A 19,643-nucleotide genomic window follows, 5' to 3' on the forward strand; every position below is an offset into this window, starting at 1 on the left:
AAAAGGGACATTGTGTCTAATGTTTAACCTCTACTCCATGCATTACTGCCCCGGGGAAGTCTGTTTTCACAAAAAGTATGAATATAAACTCTAAAGCACTCTTAATTACAGAATTTACCTGAGTTTTCATTTGTAATTTGACCTCTGAGTCCTAAGGGCTTATTTGCAATGCTAGATGATGTAGCTCCTGTAACGCCTAAAATAGATTTACTCTTTTAGGTTATAGGAATTTACTGAATCACACTTGATGAAAAAAAGTAAAAAAAGAACAACTGTGGACTACTATTGCTTCAAACGCCACAATAATCAACTTGCATGCATTTGTTTTGTTTTTTTCAGTGTTCTGTAAATATGGTATTTATTGAACCTGCTTTGTTTTGTAGAAAATATCCTTATTGTTGATGCCTTTTGATTGTTATGTTTCTTTTTGCTATTTGAATGGTTAGCACTGTTTCTGATTTGTCGATTGACATCAAAATAAGGGCTGAATCCATGTCTTATGCCTGGATTTGATCAGTTTACATATGTAGCTTCAATATTTACAGGTTACAAATTTGCACAGTGCTTCTAAAGAGAAAACACAACCGGCAAACGTCCAATTAAAATGCTTCAGATGCCAAATCCACCACCAAAATGTGTCCAATTTTGTTTATTTACGAAATTTGTTAATGAGAAGATATTCCAAAAATGTTTGTCCTTCCAAGTAAATCTGAATGCATCTTGTCTCACCCTAATCATGGTTTTAATTTACAATATGTGCATATTTTTCATTTTGTAACCTTTTCAAGCAACATGGTTATAGAATGCAATGACGAAAGACTACAGGATCATACTGGTGAGCTGTCAAATATAAAATTGGAATATTCCAGTGATCCACAAGGTGGCAGCAAATATCTACTTTTTTCATCTTTGACTTAATATGTTTGTTCAGCTGATGGAGAGATGGTCATGCATGCAACCTATTTTCCCATCATCATCATTTTTATTTAAATCCAAATATGAGCAGGCCGAGATGTAAAATCCGAATAGGCACTATGGTTATAAATAAGGTATAATGTTTAGAAATAAATGTTCCACATGCTATATCAGTTATGACAAATAGTTTTCAGTATAAAGAATCTGCTTCCACAATTGTATAGACATAAGTAGCCTAACTGTAGTAATACTTGTCCCTTCTCTCTTAGCTGGCAGACGTTTTTAGGTTCTTAGCAGAGTCTTGAGTGTTGTTACCCCGGAGTTTTATTGCTCATTGCGGAAGCTGAGTCTGCACTGTGGCTTATAGCCATGCTGTGAGCAACGCCTGTAAACACACCACCAACACTGATGAAAAGCGACTGGGGCCTAACTAACTATTACCAGGTCTTACACCACATGTATCTGTCGATATGGTAGGCCATATGGTAGGATATATATATATATATATATATATATATATATATATCTATATATATATATATGTATATATATATATATAATTTGTATTAATTAATATATTTGTATATTTTGTGCCGCAAAGGGTTTTCAAAACTAGTACTCATACTGTACGCAAATTGACAAAGCCGAGCTAGCACAGCATATGAGTTGAACGGAGTGACAGTGATTTCTATTCCATAAGGTGACATGGTTATGGGGGAGGAAATATATGGAAGAGAAAATTCTTTTAGAAAAGAAACGCAAACTTACTAGCTTGGAAATAGTTTGATCTTTCAAATCGAACCGTTCACTGCTGTAGGCTAATAGCTACATAAATCCTCATATAAAAGTTTTACACAACATTCCGATAACACAAGATCTGAAAAAGACATTAATCTTATGCTGCAGCGCATTTAATTTTCTCATATGAACTGTCTTTGAGATTGTCATTTGCTGGCAAAACTTGAGTCATCAGCAAATATATTTTAATTTCGCACCCCTGATGGATTACAGGGATATTGACAAAGACAGTAGCTCATGGTTAGTTGTTGGTGTTTAAAGGGGGCAGGCCAGGCGGAGAGCGCGTGAGCTGAAGGTGGGTCTGTGGAGCAGACTGCCGCTGCTGCTGATGTCGCTGGTCGACTAACAGCAAGTCTTTCTTCGCCATAGAAGTTTTTCAGGAGACTAGGCGTGCTAATTCAGCTTTATTCTGCTTTCAACACAACCTAGAGTGATAAACCCAAGAGGATAACGGACATGAATTTGGCTGTACCCTTGTGCGCTCGAGCGCTTTTCTTGGCTCAATGTGAGTATCTGATTTAGCTGTATCCAATGACAAAGTTGGTGTTGTTCTTTAAGTTTTTTTTTGTTCTGTTTACATTGACAGCTGAGAGAAGAATAGGTAAATGTATAAAGATGGTCTGTTATATTTATATAGACTTCTAAAATGCTAATTTGGGCTTAAATGCTTATCAAAGTGTGCGTGTTTGTGTGGTATGGTGTGCAAGAAACATGCCACTCTCACATGAGTGTATATCTTTGCGTGTCTTGAGAGTCACAGTACACGTTTGCGAATATTCTCTACTGTTTAAACGTTTTATAATGTCATGTAATGGTTTTACAGTCTGTATTTTGCACTGTTGAGACCCAGACCCAAATGCCAAAACCATCTGGCGCAGATAACTTCAAACTCGTGTACAGGACTGACTTTGTTTTGAACTAACCCAAAGAAAAGTCTCTGCTCCCAAAAAACTGCTCTGCTTGATAGAAACACAAAACGAAATACTATATTTCTGGACAATCTGTGGAATAAATGCCAGATGTGGCATGTAATTTTATTTTGTGGTGGTAAGTATGAGATGTTTGTCCAAGATGACCTTGTTTTTCTCTTCAAATGAATCAAGAAATTTCCCCTTACCTAACATAATTGCATATTTAGAACTCAGGAGTGACTCAGGGTGATTCACTTAACAAACAGCAAAGGCATAAGGTTTTATTTAAAACAAATATTATTCAAATCTACTCATCTTATCACAGGTTGACTCAGTATTGTAAACTTAACCAGTTTTGTGTCAGTTAAGTTTGACCCCATTGGTCAGCGCCCTCTTATAATCTCCCTCATTAAAAATACAATTCTTTATTCAGTTATATTCAGTTCCTTTGAAGCCTCCTTGTTGCATGAATGTCATGAAAGGACATCTGAGCCCTGACTTCAGACTTAATAGAGCAATGTCAAATAAGAAAGAAGCTTTTTATTAGCAGTTTTCCAACATGAAAGTGTCCAAGTGTAATGAAATTCCTTGACTCGTAAAAGTATTTTTCAAGCAAAGATGGTCAATTGGGTCCAAAGTTGTTGTTCTTTAAAATATTTTTTTTTAAATAATTTTTAACTGGAGAAAGAAAGTCATAATGGAATGCGGGTTAGTAAATGGCACAGAATTGACTTTTTTTTTTTTTTTTGGAAAATATGAGAAAGATATAGAACGAGAGATTCAGTTTTTTAGGTTTACAATCTCATGTGCAGGTGTAGCTTTGCCCTCAACATGTTTGTGTGAATATGAGTGTGCTTGTGTGAATGAAATACAGATATATGAGCAGTCGTTGCATTTCAAAGTGCTTCCTCAGCAGATTCCAAACCCTTGACCCTCTCCCTCCTCCTCCTCCGCCTTTCGCTCTGATGTTTGTGGTTTCTCTGGCTTCTAACACATCCTTATTACTGCCTTTCTATTGCCCTCGGGATTTGCTGAACATTTCTTTTTCTCTCGTTTGACACAAAATCATTATGATTTACAACAACCCTCAAAGACCAAACAAAGATGAAAACCCATGTGAGAAGTATTTACTGTGCAACTATGATGAATTTCTTTCTTTATTGTAAAAGTCTCTAAGAAGCATTATATTTTAGACTGCTCTTTCAGAGGAACTGAAAGAGCAGTCTAAAATAGGACAATTGATAACTGAAATAATTGTACAGACATTGACCATTTACTGTTTCAGTGGTTAAGTTATCTGAATGGTAGTCACAGCTGTGAAAGACAAAACAAAAAAAAACACACTGCTCTGAATTTTCATGAAATGCTAGGTGTGTTTCACATGGTTGTGAACCATTAAATTGTCTTATTCATCCAACAGACTGTCTGTTTGTCTTTTGCACTGTATGTCTTTAAATGTGTAGGTTGTGAGAATAGAATAAAAAAAAGTAAGCCAACCCATTTTATATAAATCGTTCATATTTTCAGCATGTTGTAAAAAAAAAGCACAGAAAATGTTCCCACTTTATGACTAAGGGAGTGGTTGGATTGCCCCAGACCCTCATAATGCGAGAGGATCTGGGACAATCCAACCACTCCCATAGTCATAAAGTTAATAAAATAAAAATGGTCATCATTTCAAGAGGGTCTGGCTGCACTTGCACTCTCAGACTTGCACTCTCAGACACTTGCGCTTCCGCAGTCTTTATTTTATATTTTGTTCTATTTAATTATTATTTTTTGTTTGAATCTCTCAACATTTTACAACAGCAGCCAGGTGTTGAAGACAAGAAAAAATAAACTAAATTACAAAGTCGCTTGCAATCGCCACTTGCACTCTCAGCTACCTGCGACATCACTTGCAGTTGACACAGATCATGCTTGTTGCCAATGGAGACAAGATGCTGTGGTGATTAAACGATTAAAACTAATTTAGTACTATAACGTACAGCGTCCTGCAAGAAAAAGACAAGACCCGCAAATCCGCGGCCACAAAACAGCAGAATATGAATGCAGTGCGCAAAGTCTCTCGCTAAGCCTTTTCCTCCCGTAGAAAAAACAAACACTTAATATGGCTTAATGTATTAAGATGCTATTAAAATATCAAATTCAATATAGTTTATAAATATAATGAATAATTTATAAAACATGGCAAAACATGTGCAAAACATGGTATAATGTGGCATAATAATAGACTAAGATGATAAAGACCAAACTCAATATGCTCCTCTTCATTATTCTAAAAGTGAAATAATAATAATAATAATAATTAAAATATGCATAACTAATAGGTATGTACAGGCAAGCAGGTGAGCCCAGAATAAATGCAACACGCAAAGTTTCGCGTTAAGCGTTTTTCCATATAGAATAACTGTCTACAACTCTTTTATATCATTGTCTTTGTCCATTAAGCTAATGTTACATTACGTGTTTTATTTATAATGATTTTCTATGGGAGGAAAATGTTTAACATTAACGCATAACACATTGATGCTTTTAATAGCACTTAATGCATTTCATAATGCATATATACAGACCAACATATTTGTTGGTCTGTATATACTTTAAGTCAACAGAAAGACATATAGGCTCCTGAATTGTCTTTATAGTCCATTATTAGGCCACATTAAGCGTTTTGCTGTATTGGAGGACAAGTGAATGTTTGCGCATTGTGTTTATGGCCATCTGCTTGCCTTGTAGTAAATTAAATAATAACTATATATTGAATTTGATATTTTAATTTCACTTTATGCAGGCCTATCTTAATACATTAAGCCATATTAAGTGTTTGTTTTTTCTACGGGAGGAAATTAAACACTTAACGAGAGACTTTTTGCATCGCGTTCATATTCTGCTGTTCTGTGGCCGCGGATTTGCGGGTCTTGTCTTTTTCTTGCAGGACGCTGTACGTTACGGTACTAAATTAGTTTTAATTGTTTAATCACCACAGCGTCTTGTCTCCATTGGCAACATGCACGATTTGTGTCGACTGCAAGTGACGTCGCAGGTAGCTGAGAGTGCAAGTGGTGATTGCAAGTGACTTCGTAATTTAGTTTCTTTTTCTTGTCTTCAACACCTGGTTACTGTTGTAAAATGTTGAAAGATTTGAACAAAAAGTAATCAACAAATAGAACAAAATAAAAAATAAAAAAGACTGTTAGTGATGTCACGCAAGTGTCTGAGAGTGCAAGTGCAAGTCTGCAGCCAGACCCTTCGCCATCATTTACTCACCCTCATGTTTTTCCAAACCTGTATGAATTCATATAACTGTTTTCAACAGATCAAACATTCTATCATGAACAAGTGCATTTCAGTATTTTCTTTTTTTTGGCAAACTATACCCTTCAAGTTGATTTGAATTTTAACTTGACAAAAATTTCAGTAATTAAGAATAATTAGGGCTTAGGTAATATCTAGTCAAATGTTTATATTCTACGTCTAAAGTTTACCAGAGATTACAAATGAGTGTTTTATTAGCCAGGAGTGTTTTGATTCTTCTTGCAGACATACGAAGAGGTGTTTATTTCTGAGGGTTACAGACTCATACAAACATCCATAAATAGTCCTTCCAGGCATAAGGGCTGCAAAATATTGATGCTGCTAATTTTTCCCAAAATGTTTGCTGACAGAAATGTTACACAAACAGGGAAACCTGTAAATCCCGCATCTCTAGTCTCTATCCTAGTGAGAAAAAACATGAGGTGGCCTATGTATGTAATTTTAACTAGGTTTTCTGTTTGCCTATTTTACAGTTCTGGCTTCATTCCTCTTCTGCCATGGTAAGCACATTACTTGCATCTTAAAACTATAAAATGTTAATCAAAAGTGTATCGAGCGTATTACCTAATGGTATATATGTCCAAAAATATACACTACCGTTCAAAAGTTTAAAGTCAGTTTGGTTTAGTTTAAAGTAAGTAAATTTTTTTTCTTTTTAGAAAGGATGCATTAAATTGATCGAAAGTGACAGTAATGACGATTACATTGTTACAATAGATGTGTTCAATAAAATATATTTGAAAAGAGTTGCAATTTTAATATTGTAACTGTAATATTATTTCACAATATTAATGTATTTTTGATCAAATGAATGCATCTTGGTGATTGTAAGAGACTTATTTTAAAAACATTTAATAAACTGACCCCAAACATTTGAACAGTAGGCCTAGTGTATCTGCAACTGCAGGACTGAGAATGCTATAATTACTTCAAACACTAGTTTACTGGCGATAAAGCAACATATGGTTTATAACAACAGCGCTGCTCCATTTACTTTGGGTAATCACATATGATATTGCTTTTCAATGATTAGGCCTAATCTGTGTCCGGGAAACCGGCCCTTTGTGTTTCAGTGCAAGGCCAAAGTGATGGCAGTGGCGTGGTGGTGGCCATGTACAATATCAGCGCCTCCCAGGGATCTCAGGCAGTATTGCAATGTCATAGTCAGCGCATGGTGTGGACCCAAGACCGCTTAAAGGACCGCCAAAGGGTAGCGCACTGGGATTTACTTCGTAGTGGCCCAGACCACGCAATGGAACGTGTCATAGACATGTTTTCTGCTGGAGACCAGCGCATCTACAACGGCTACAACCAGGGCCGCATTTACATGCCCAAGACTGCTTTTAAGGACGGCAACTTCTCATTGGTAATCAAAGGTGAGATACTTATTGGCAATACAAAGGCAACCGCTTGGAACTCCATAGAAATCATCACACTTCAAAACTTTTAGGGAAATCTCTGATGTTTCTTTTCTAGATAAATTAATACATTTTGTTTGGTTTCATACAGATGTTGCGATGAGTGACAAAGGAATCTACTCCTGTAACCTGCATCATCATTACTGCCACCTGTACGAGTCGATCAAAGTTCAGCTCAATGTCACCAAATCAGGTTGGTAAATTCACTTCATATTTCAGAGGAGGTTTTTGTCTGGCTTTTCTTGGCAGTTAACCTGTGTCTTGTTCAGTCTGTGCAAGTTCATGCCAAATAAGGAACTGGCTGCTGATTAAAGAATGGAAAGAATGTGAAGACCATTTGAAATGAAAATTTTGCACTCTTCTGTTCATCTCCAGTCAGCAACCTATTAAAAAATATAGTGCTTAAACAGTAATACTGTGTTATTACAATATAAAATTACTTTATACTGTATTTTAAAGTGTCATTTATTTCTGTGATGGCAAAGCTGAAATTTTCCTTGAATTTTAAATTGTTTTATGATGTTTTTTGAAGTTTTTTTGATTTTTTTGTTGTCAAGTAATATTTCTTATTATTGTCAGTGTTGAAAATAGTTATACTGCTTAGATTATATATTTTTATTTTTTTAATTTTTTAATATAGTTTTATTGGTTTTTATTTTTTTAGTGTAATTTATATTTTTTTATCAGATTCCAAAAATTAAGTATTGTAATTAGAGTATATTACATTTTGCTCCGATTACAGTCACTTTTTATGGATTACATGATAATATATTATTCACATAATAGAAGAAAATTATTCATGATGGAAGTCTGGACAAAAAACATTTCAAACCTGAAAGAGTCTGGGCGTGTAATGTCGTTACTTTCATGTTTATTAATGTTTCCTCATATAATGCAGGGATTCCCAAATGTTTTTGTCAGCTGCGAATCTCTGAGGAAGTTAATATTTCAAGTAATTTAGCAACACATTCACATGTAATGTCAGTTAATGGTCTTATTGATATGCAGGTAAACAAGTAATAGTTTATATTAATATTTTTGGTGTTCATTTTTAAGATTTAATAAATTTTTTAGCTTTTTATCAACTCACAAACCTACTGCAGTTCTTACATTAACCCCAGTTTGGCAAACCCTGGTGTAATGTAATGTTTAATGCATTTTATGATGTTGATATAAAAAAAGGAATATGTTTTATTTTCTTTGCTTTTTATATGAATATGGTATGTTTAAAGTATGTTTTAAACAAGTTTGATGAAAGTAACCTAAAAGTAATCTTAAAAATAGTTGAATTATGTTACCTAAAATGAGTAACCTATATTACATGACTAATCTGTAATCAATAACAGACTGCAATTTGTAAGTAATCTACCCATCTTTGATTATATATGCATTCTCACATATCCATGTTGCTGTGGTTTTCTCTCAGCACGTAAGGAGAGGCGGTTTTGGGATGGTCAGAAGGCAGTGTTTGTGGTTCTGGTGGGCAGCACGGTGGTTCTCCCTTGCATTAACCGCCGGCCTATCTGGACAGAGGGCAACAGTCAGGAGGACCAACAACAAGTAGTGCACTGGGACCGTCAACCTCCAGGGGTCCGACACGACCGTGCCGATCGGCTCATCGACCTGTACGCTTCTGGTGAGAGGCGTCACTATGGACCACTGTTTGTTCAGCAAAAGATGAATATTTCTGCCACAGCGTTCTCGCAGGGAGATTTCTCTCTGATCATCTCAGACACCCAGCCTCTGGATCAGGGGCTATACTCTTGTCATCTCCACCATCACTACTGCGGTCTGCATGAGAGACGCATCTTCCAGCTTACCGTGACGCCTCCAGTCCCTCAGATCCCTCAGGAACCCACAGATGAACCTCAGTATCTTCCAAATGAAGACCCAAGTAAGAGAAACACCCACAGTAACAGTAAAGTATAATAAAAAAGGTAACACTTTAGTATAGGGACCGATTCTCACTATTAAGTAGTTGCTTATTAGCAAGCCTATTATTAATATATTGGCTGTTTATTAGTACTTATAAAGCACATATTCTGCATGACCATAATCTACATCCTTAATCCTACCCAATACCTAAATTTAACAACTACCTTACTACCTAACTTACCTAACTATTAATAAGCAGCAAATTAGGAATTTATTAAGGGAAAGGCCGTAGTTAATGGTTTGCTAATGGTGAGAATTGGGCCTTAAAATAAAGTGTGACCATAAAAAGATATTCAACATAAGAATCAAGAGATCAATCACGAGAAGCATGAATTCAATCAAGTTTCATCATTTCATCATTTTCTTTATTTCAGCTTTTTACTAGTCATGTATTACACTTTCACAGCACACAAGGGTTTTTCCAGAATTACTCCAATTTATCACAGAATAGTTGCTGCTGTCAGGAGTTCTTGTTTGTTGCTTTGGCTCATTATGATTTGTTTGCACCACAGATTCCAGTAAATATTTTTCTTCTGAATGCAAGTCTGAATGAGAGTCTAAAATAGTTGTCAGCGGAATTGTTGCAAGTTGCGTGTGGATAAATGCCAGTGCAAACCACTTGAACAGGTAGAAGTAAATGTAAGAAAATAGAACGTCCCTCTTGGAGCATCTTCAGCATGTTGCTGAAGTAATGTGTTAAATGCTATATTTGCAACTTAGTGTCCCAGGCTAGGGAGTTCTCCTGATTTAATTAGCCTTTATTTATTTGTTAAAGTTCTTGGTTTGGCTTATATTCACAAGAGAAAAAGGCAAGGGTTGATGGTTAGTATACACTTGTTTTACAGAACAGTTTTGAATTACTTGATTAGCATTTATTGAGCCAAAGAAAAAAAAACACCCACCACCCTGGGACTCCTTTTTATGTCTACAGAATTGAATCTGTATTAACTAAATGCTAAACAAATGTAGTAAAAAGAAAGAAGAAAGAAAATAGGTTGGATGTAATCACAGGGCATGAACTCAAACAAACAATCCTGACCTAAAACAGTTTGTGGTAAGTCTGCAGATCTGGTTACCCTGCTGTCTGGGTTGCCACGTTCACATTCATTAAAATGCAGCAGTTCTCCTTTAAAGATTATTCTGCTTTTGCTTCAAGCATGCTTCTTTTTCTCTCTTTATCTTTTTTTCACTTGCATTCCACTGCCGTTCTCTCTCCCACTGTCACAGCTCGCTTTCTCAGTTTGAGTTCTGCTCTGGTTCGGATCATTCGATAGCCTTATGTTTTTCTTTGAGGTATTGCCAGGGAGACAGGAGGAAAGGAGGATAAGAAAGTGCTCTTTTATTTGCATAAGACAGGGAGGTAGGTGATGTGAATTGGGAGATAAAAATAAGTAAGGAAATATTTAAGTGACAGAGAGGGATTGATGCATATGTTTTAATGATTTTTTTTACAGTGACAAAAGAGAAAGGGTGAAGGACGGGTGGGGATTTGGCAGAAAAACCACTAATAAAAGAATGTGGTAAAGTCATTTTCTGTGGTTTAGTAATACTGCGTCTACTGGACCCAAGACTACACAAACCTCAGTGGAATCTTGCGGATAATCACAGACTTTTGGGCAAGAAAGGATAGAGCTAAACACTTTCTGCGCTACCGAATTTATTATTAACAACTAAATATTTCTGCATGGCCTCTTTTTTTTTTTTTTTTTTTTGGCAAAAAGCATTGAGCATCTGCAGTGACTGCTTATTTATACATTGTGTTGTTCAGTGTCTGTATTTTGTTTTGATGTCAGTTGTTTGTCTTGGCTGTCTTCCTTGAGTTAAAGGGATAGTTCTGTCATCAGCCTTTTCTAGGCTTGATTGTGTTTATGGGGTGCAGTCTAACGTGTTCATGATTAGTTTTTTAAAAAACGCATTATTTTTCACATAATTTACCCTTATTCCACACCGAACTGTCCCTTCTCTAACAAAAGCCTCAATTATTTCCTGTTTTTATGAAGCCTCTCCCTCAGAAATACGCGATGGGTTGAGATTGGTCAGCTGGCTCAGTGTGTTGTGATTCGCTAAACCGCCTCTAGAGCTTGTCTGAACCAAGCGGCAACCTCCCGCTCTCGCTTGTGAAGCCAACAAGGAAGTAACTTAAACTGTAATTCGTCAACTGGCCGCTAGAGGATGGCTGCAAAAGGGAGTCAACCACGTAGACTCCCCATGTTAAAATGCCCAACTTTACAGCAGAAAAAAAAAAACGTTTACAGCCTGGTTCAAAAAATTATTTTGGTCTATTTAGCTAATTTTACCCTTCATGACAACTCATCCATTTAAAATTATATTAAGCCTTAAATTTCTGCATAATTAAGGGTGTGGCCACTTGAGTGACAGGTGGATTGGCGCTGCTGACACTGCCGTCGTGCTAGGTGGGCGTGGCTTCAGCAACCAGCTCCTGCCTTTTTGCCCATTTTTGATTATCCAGGAGTGACGCGCAGTGACGCACTGCCAAGATGGCGACAGCCATCTCCGCCTACTTTAGGCTTCAAAGCACACTTTGGAAATCTACGGGTGATGTCACGGACACTTTGTCCATGTTTTTATAAAATCTATGGTCTGAACATCCTGCCTCTCAAGCTCAGAATGTGCTCCGGTTGTATTGTAAACAATGACGTCCATTATATTGCTTATCAATATGAGCCCGATTGAAACGCAGAGAATATTAATGAAGAGGATCACGCAGAACCTGTGCAAGCATGGCTTTTAATGGTATGTTTGTTTGTTGTTGTCTCATACTTTTAGATAGGCTGTTGTTTGTAAATGCTACTGCTTCTGTTAGCTTTTAATATATGGTTTTATTCTGATTAAAGCTTTAATACAGCACAGCAACCGTACGGGCATCCATGTATAATGCTTCTCATTGCTATGTGAAAAAAAAGTGTATAAATGGAACAGATTGTTGAAACTGATCTGACGATCTGAATGAGAGGAGAGAGGGAGAGAGAGAGAGAGAGAGAGAGAAAGAGCAGGGCGATGCGAGGAGCAGGATTGAGAGCCGCTGCTTTAGAACATTGGTTTTGAAACTTGTGAATCCATTAGAATCGTTAGAAGACAGAATCGCGATTCCTATATGAACAGATTTTTACATGCATCCCTAGTTTTCTCTTCCTTTTCTCTAAAGCAGCACAACATTGCCTCGCCCCCTTTGTTGCGTGTTCCCGGGGGGGGTTTCCTCGCCCGGTTCATGACGTAACGGACCTGGGAAGAAGCTAGTTGTAGTCCCTTACCAGCCGTTTTTGTAGGCAATAAACTGCCAGAATTTTAAAAGACAATATCTCCGTTTGCATTGAACTTTCAGTGGTGCAACCTTGCAGATATTTTTTATGCTCAAACAGCAACATTACACACTAACTAATGTTTAAAAAGTGAAATCGCAATCAACCACCCCATTAATCACCCTTGTGTCTTTTCAAACCCATATGACTTTATTTCTTAAGTGGAACACATCAAGGAAGCTTTAAAAGGCTGTAAAAACACATTAGAATATCATATAAAATAGTCCAAACAACCTGTGCACTATATATTACAAGTTATATGAAGCCTTATGACAAGTTTGTGTTCAGAACAAACCATAATTGAAGTCATTATTCACTGAAAAACGTGATGCTCGCCTTTGCATATTTGTGAGATGAGTAGCTGTGACTGATCAGCTAATCATGGATTTGAGTCATTTAATTTATTGTTTTGAATCATTCTTTTGATTATCCTTTTTAATGAATCCGTCAATCTGGTTCACACTGGTCTGGTTGATTCATTCATGAGCTTTTAATTTGTCCCAGCAGGGCTCTTAAGCAGTGCTTCTATGTGACAAATAAAGTAGGAGCAGCAAAAGAATAATGTGGTACTTCGATGACCAAATGTTATTTTTTGGGTAAACTGTTCCTGTAAAGCATCAGATTTCCTCATCACCCCACTATGTTTTGTTAAATTGCACAGAGTGTCATACAAATTGTCAGTCTATTCGTCTTCTAAGCTTTCACTTGTTCTTTTTTAACTGCTGCATCTCTTTGTGGTTTGACTTATTTATCTGCCCATTTTTTTCCTTGCTTGTTTTCTTTAATGGTTTTTGTCTTCTCCCTTGCACATTCCATTTCCCTTCTTCTGTTTCTTTAATTTTCTCTTTTTCTCATTTCTTAATGCATAGTTTTCTCTCTTTTTTGGCCATTCTCTCTTTTTTACCCTCCGTCTCCGTCCTTTCTGGAGTGTTTTTGGACAGCGTCTTGTTTATCTGCAGGAAAAGGGAAGTTTGCTTCATCTGTAAAGCATCTGGCCAGCTGTAGCTAGAGCTCAACGTCAGACCATAAGCCATAAGGAGGAGACTGTTGTGGATTTAGGTCAGCCCACCCTCAACATCCCCTTATTCCCCCTTCAACCTTCCCTCACCCCTTTCTTAAGCCATCCAAAATTTGTCAGTCCTTTCCTCTGTCTTGTTTAAGCATGAAGAAAAAGACAACTGTCTGGATTCAGCACAGCCATTACATAAAATCACTTCCTTTTAGGTCTTTTCATAATTCTGTTTATACTCTATAGTTAAGCCGTTTTAGACCAGGTGGTTCTAATCATGTGAATCACTCACTTTCAGCTTCCCTGGGATCTGGCATTTCAATAACTGTTCAAAATTTGCAAGGTTTAAGCATATTGATGTTCCCCTAAGGTCTTAGAAGCAGGACGGTCCAAAGACAAGTCCCCATGGAAGCCCTGTTCTGGATTGTTTGGCCTATAAATGTTTAGCTTTCATGATGAGCCCAAACTCAACATCATCATAAGCACAACTATTCTTGAAGACATCTGTTCATGAACAAGCAGAAAATAAAGACTGCTTCTCGAGATCTGGAAGAAGTATTATTGCTTTTGAGCAATTGTTTGCTTTTAAAAAATGATCTGTGATGTGAACATGAAAGGGAAGTCTAAAGTTAAGCAAAAAACATCTTTGCATAATAACCATAAAATCACTGTTAGAGAAATACTTTTGTGGAGAAGTCTGCTTTGTGGTTTACCTAAGGTGAAAGATACAGAAATGAATGTGTTTTGAAATTATGTAGCTGCCATTTCAGTAAAAATGCATTTTATTAAAGGCAAAACAGTATAATGTTGTGACAGAACACACTATGTTGTTCTTTACCACGGCTCTTGACTGCCAGTAACCAGTCATATCCGGCTTTTTTTATGAGGTCTTCTGAAAAACGAGGGTAGAAGATCCTTCAGCTGTTACTGATTACAGCAATCTACCCTACAATATTAGCCCTATAATCTACCCTACAATATTGAACCACTGATGGCAGATGGACTATTCTGATGATGCTTTTCATACTTTTCTGGACCTTGACAGTGTATTTTACTTGGCAGTCTATGGGACAGTCACAAGCCTCCCGGTTTTCATCCAAAATATCTTAAATTGGGTTACGAAGACGAACAAAGCTTTTACGGGTTTGGAACGACATGGGGGTAAGCGATTAATGACAAAATTTTCATTTTGGGTTGGAGTATCCCTTTAAATGCACGATAATTAAAGTGTACTCGAAGTATACTTGCAATAGTTCCACTTAAGCACAATCAAATATACAGTACTTCAGTACATCTTTAGTTGGATTTCAGCACTATTTCTGCACAATTAAAGGGCATTAAGTACAAAATTAGTTGTTCCAATTTAGTAGACTTTAAGTATACTAGTTTAGTACAGTTGCAGGATATTTATATTAAGTACATTAAAACGGAAATATGTATTTTTTAGCATGCTTATCATAAAATAAATATATTTCAAATACGTTTTAGTATATTTATTTTTCACTAGGGCTGCCATGGCTCTTTTGTAAGGTCCAAACTTAATAGTCCCTGAGTGATTTTCCACATTTCATAATACTTCTTTTCTAGGAACTATGATATCATACAGTATTTTGTAAGCTACTGTCATCATTTTAGGCTGCTTGTCTGTATTATGTCTGTATCATAGACAAAGAGGTGCAAGTTTGGCTTATTTATTTGATTTATTCAATTTTCCTGTGGAAGCAAAATTACAAAGTCAATCAGTAAAATAAACCACGTAGTACCTCCCCATTTCCCCCATTCTCCCTCTGTTTTCCACCACTCATCTTATTTAAATCCATGTTTTCCTGCCAGGAAAAAAAAACTGTGGATCTCATTCTAGCTGAAAAACATGTGGCAGTTTCCGGCACTTCTCACAGAATTCAGAGTACAATTAAAATAAACTAGTGCACGAACTGTGCAGCTTAAAACATTTACATTTGAAAGTTTGATATTTTTGTCCAAAGCCACTTAGAATGCATTCAAGGTATACATTTATCAGTTTGTGTATTTTCTGAGAGTCAATCCCAAGGCCTTGGTGTTGCCAACAGAATGTTTTGAACTCCAGAAACAATCACCTCCAACATCTGTTTAGCCCTAATGCCAGATCTCTCTGTGCTTCTTCAGTCTTTAGCTGAGGGTGAAGCCCTTATTTTGTTTAAATATACTTTAGTTACCTTGAGTTGTTTAGTGTTTGGTGTGTAATACTTTTGTTTTTTATGCAGTGTTTATATTATGTCATACCATGTAAGCTAATGTGAAGCCGAATAAATAGCTCAGGAGCATAGATGATATTGGTCTCATTTATCAGAGGGCATGGAATCAGATTATGATTACATCTGTAATATCTCGCCTTAAGGAGTGATGAAGTGTGCATTTACACAGCAAAAGATTCTGTGTAGCATAAATCTTTTTAAGTAGCACAGGGCCCTCTGGTGGTTACTGAAAATAACCAAAAAAGATCAAGTTCAAGGCCAAACTCCTCAATACATATACTTGATCATCTTCTCTTTTAGGCACCAATATGGTGGAAGTGCCGCCACATGTAATCAACGTCATCTTGCCAGAGCAGAGGAGTCACTTCCTGCAGCAACTGGGCTACATCCTGGCGACTCTTCTCTTACTGGCCCTTATCGTGTTGGCTGTCATTTTCCTCACACGTCACCGGAAAAGACAAGGTTTTTCTGTCCTTTTATTGGTCCTTTCCATTTGTTTTTTGCTTTTTATTGCTCTTAAAAGGCATGTAGTTATATTTCAGTTTTATATATAACGTAAATGTGATATACTTGTTGCACTTCAGAAGTGTCTTTCAGCCATGTTGTTATATATAACATGTCTGTTATATATGACATTTGTATGCTCAAATATTATGTACTCTGTACTTGATTTAATATTTGCATTTTTTTAAACATAGGCCAGGATTTTGATCCACGGAAAGTCGAAAGTCCACCTCTGCCGATGGTGACGTATGTGTGAGTACCTACTGATGTTAAAAACACCATCTGTGAACATTAGTTGTGCATAAAGCATCAACTGTCAATGTGTGTCATATATCTAGGGGCCACACGTCATCTGTTAAGAAAGAATGTGAGCGAAGCATCCCAGAAGTGAAGTCAAGCAACCAAGAGGAGACGAAGTTGGGTGAGTTTACCTCATATTTATTCTCAAAATGCACCACCTGTGAAAAGACTTGGACAAATTTATTTCTGTTCATCTCCGCAGACTACAAGAACAATCTTCTGAAGGAAGCGGAAATGTCCAAACTTTGCTCCCAGAAAGCTATTGACCTGGACAGAGGTAGAATCATTGGTTGTGATTGTTTTCGCCATTTTCCTTGTCTGAGAGAGGTTTATAAAGCTAACATGTGGCTCACTTCAAAGAATAAAGCCAAAAGTTCACTAAGACAACTAGAAATACCAGGCTAGATGTCGGATGCTGATAAACATAAATCAAATTGCATTAAATTGCACTAAATTGCTTTAAATTGTTTAAATATCACAGTAAAGACTTCAGTAAAGAATCCAATTCTTTTGAACTTTCTATTCATCAAAGAATCTTGACTTTTTTTTTTTTAATTGTGTGTAGTTCACCCAAAAATGAAAAATCATCCAAAGATGAATGAAGGTTTTACAGGTTTGGAACGATATGAGGGTGAGTAATTAATGACAGAATTTTCATTTTTGGGTGAACTAACCCTTTAAGCAGCACTGTGGTAATAAGAAATGTTTTTTGCACAACAAATCAGCATATTAAAATGATTTCAGGATCATGTGACACTGTATACAATTCTTAACAATATTACTGTTTTAATGTATTTTTAAACAAAAATAAAAATTCAGCCTTGATGAGATTTCTTAATAATAAAAAAAATTAATGAATAAATAAATCATAGGCCAAGCTTGCAAACCAAAATTGCTCTGAAATTTGATTATGTTTTCCAAAATTCACAAATTCTCTGTCTTTAATTTATTTTCTCTGCAGAGATGGTGAAGCCATCTTGGAAATAAGAGGCACCTTGCCACTGGCTGGTCCAGGGGCAGATTTGGAAACGGATGAAGAATGAAGTGCAGAGAGGTGACAATATGGCAAGGAAATAAGTGAAAGGAGAGAAGGACACAGTTGTCTCTTTTTTTTATCCTGACTCAAGATCCTTCGTATGTTTGGCTCTTGTGAAGCTTGCAGGAAGCACCAGAGTCTCACCAGCAGTATTTTGTACAACTGATATATCAGACTAATGGCAAACAACTGTTTCAGAGCACCAAAATGATAATCAAAAAGCTTAGAAAATGCAAGAGTCAGCATTTTTTTTAATGAATTTTGCCCAGTGCTGCCGCGTGCTTTATGAGTAAGAAAAAACACCCCCAGAATTCTGTGTCCTAAGTGTCAGAATGTTTATACTGGTGTGAGGTATGAGCTATTTAAGGATGAGGCCTGGCCGAGGCTGGGGCATGAACAGTTATGTGAGGAAGAACCTTTTTATTCTTTGTGGAATCAAAAAACTTTGCAATTTAGACGGTACAGTTTTAGATGATTCTGTAATTAAACATGTAATTAAAAATCCATACCTGTATGATCACAAATATTGCAGAAGCTATTGCTACATCACAAAATGCATTTTTAGGCGTTGTTCATATCTCCTCAATAGGTTTAAGCTGTGCTTTCTGAAAGATACAATTCATAAGCATTTTTAATACCTTTACTGTATTATATGAACAGCATGATTTTTAAAAGTTCCATTTGAATAATTATACTAGGTCAAGTAGATTTTGCTTATATTTTTGATCTGTCTATGTGGTTATGTTTAAAATCATAATTTAGCCCAGATTGAATCTTGGAATTTTCTATGCTGGTTTTGTATAACAGTTTTAAACATGGAGATTAAAATCTACATTCTTATTGTTATTGAATGCACAGTCAGTTTAGCCAAAACATTTCAATATATTAAGTCATAATGTTCATTTAAATCAGTATTTTTTTGTTTTGTTTCTCATTTTGATATTATATTCCCATTATTAACTGTGTTAGCACAAAAAGCTACAATTCCCTTAATGTGTAACATTTTCTATCACAATCTTATGTATTCTGGCTGTCATCTAGTTTTTTCATGTTATTGTTTGTATATTTTCATATTTGCTTTTCTCATGTTACAAACCTTACTAACTGCCTTTGTCACAGTCTATTTGAATATTCTGGCATTATTTATCCATACTTGCAGCTTTTAGTCATTTGCAGCAAACAGTTAAGTGTGAAACTGATTCAAATGCATGTACTGGTACAACATGAAAATAATTTCATTTGAATAGTATGGCTATGAATATTCAGGCATGATAGATGCAAACATTTCTTTCCTAGCTTGCTCAAATCAGTGTTATGCAATGTGTGCTGCTTTATCTTTAACAGTTTATTATGGTGAAGCTGAAGCAATGCTTTTCCCCATTATGATAATTATATGACACTCAGTCAGCCGCCCTTCTGATTTGCTTAAAGGCTTCAAAATAAGAATGTGTTAATATCATTGATTGAGGTTGCAAGAGGAATTTGCTGGGTAGACTACAATGCTTTTGGTACATGATGCCACATAATGGATAATCCTGAAGCAGTTTTATTATTGATGATTTAATTTTCCAGTTCACTGCCAATGTTCTCTCTTTCAAAGCAGAATAAAATTTTAGCCTCTGGATTATCTTTTGCATGATGTATGTGGTATTTTTTCTGTTCTCAGCAAATAGGCTGATGTGCCAGTAATGCAGAAGATTTATTATGCTCAAACAAAATCAAACACCTCAGTACACCTCAGTTTTGATACTGGAAACCAGGGTTTTTACGTTACATTGTTTTTAGATTATTATACAAGCTTTATCTTTGGTAAATTAATTGTTGGGAATACATATGTGACACTGGACCACAAAACTAGTCGTAAGTAGCACAGGGATACATTGTATGGATCAAAATTATAAAAAAAAAAAAAAAAAAAATTATGCCAAAAATCATTAGGATATTA

At 36.1% G+C, this 19,643-nt stretch overlaps 1 protein-coding gene across 1 annotated transcript; it reads left to right on the plus strand.

Annotated features, from left to right (window-relative positions):
- Nucleotides 1-1,978: 1,978 nt before the first annotated feature.
- Nucleotides 1,979-19,325, plus strand: LOC109098939 (matrix remodeling-associated protein 8-like). The gene is made up of 10 exons (XM_042734164.1): nt 1,979-2,218; nt 6,416-6,442; nt 7,016-7,318; nt 7,452-7,553; nt 8,787-9,254; nt 16,159-16,320; nt 16,557-16,614; nt 16,701-16,783; nt 16,865-16,939; nt 17,624-19,325. Exons 1-10 carry the CDS (start codon nt 2,170-2,172, stop codon nt 17,647-17,649), a joined length of 1,353 nt encoding a protein of 450 aa, XP_042590098.1. The 5' UTR covers nt 1,979-2,169; the 3' UTR covers nt 17,650-19,325.
- The last annotated feature ends 318 nt before the right edge of the window (nt 19,326-19,643 follow it).

Source organism: Cyprinus carpio, chromosome B11, assembly GCF_018340385.1.
Source record: "Cyprinus carpio isolate SPL01 chromosome B11, ASM1834038v1, whole genome shotgun sequence".
Lineage (NCBI taxonomy): Eukaryota > Metazoa > Chordata > Actinopteri > Cypriniformes > Cyprinidae > Cyprinus > Cyprinus carpio.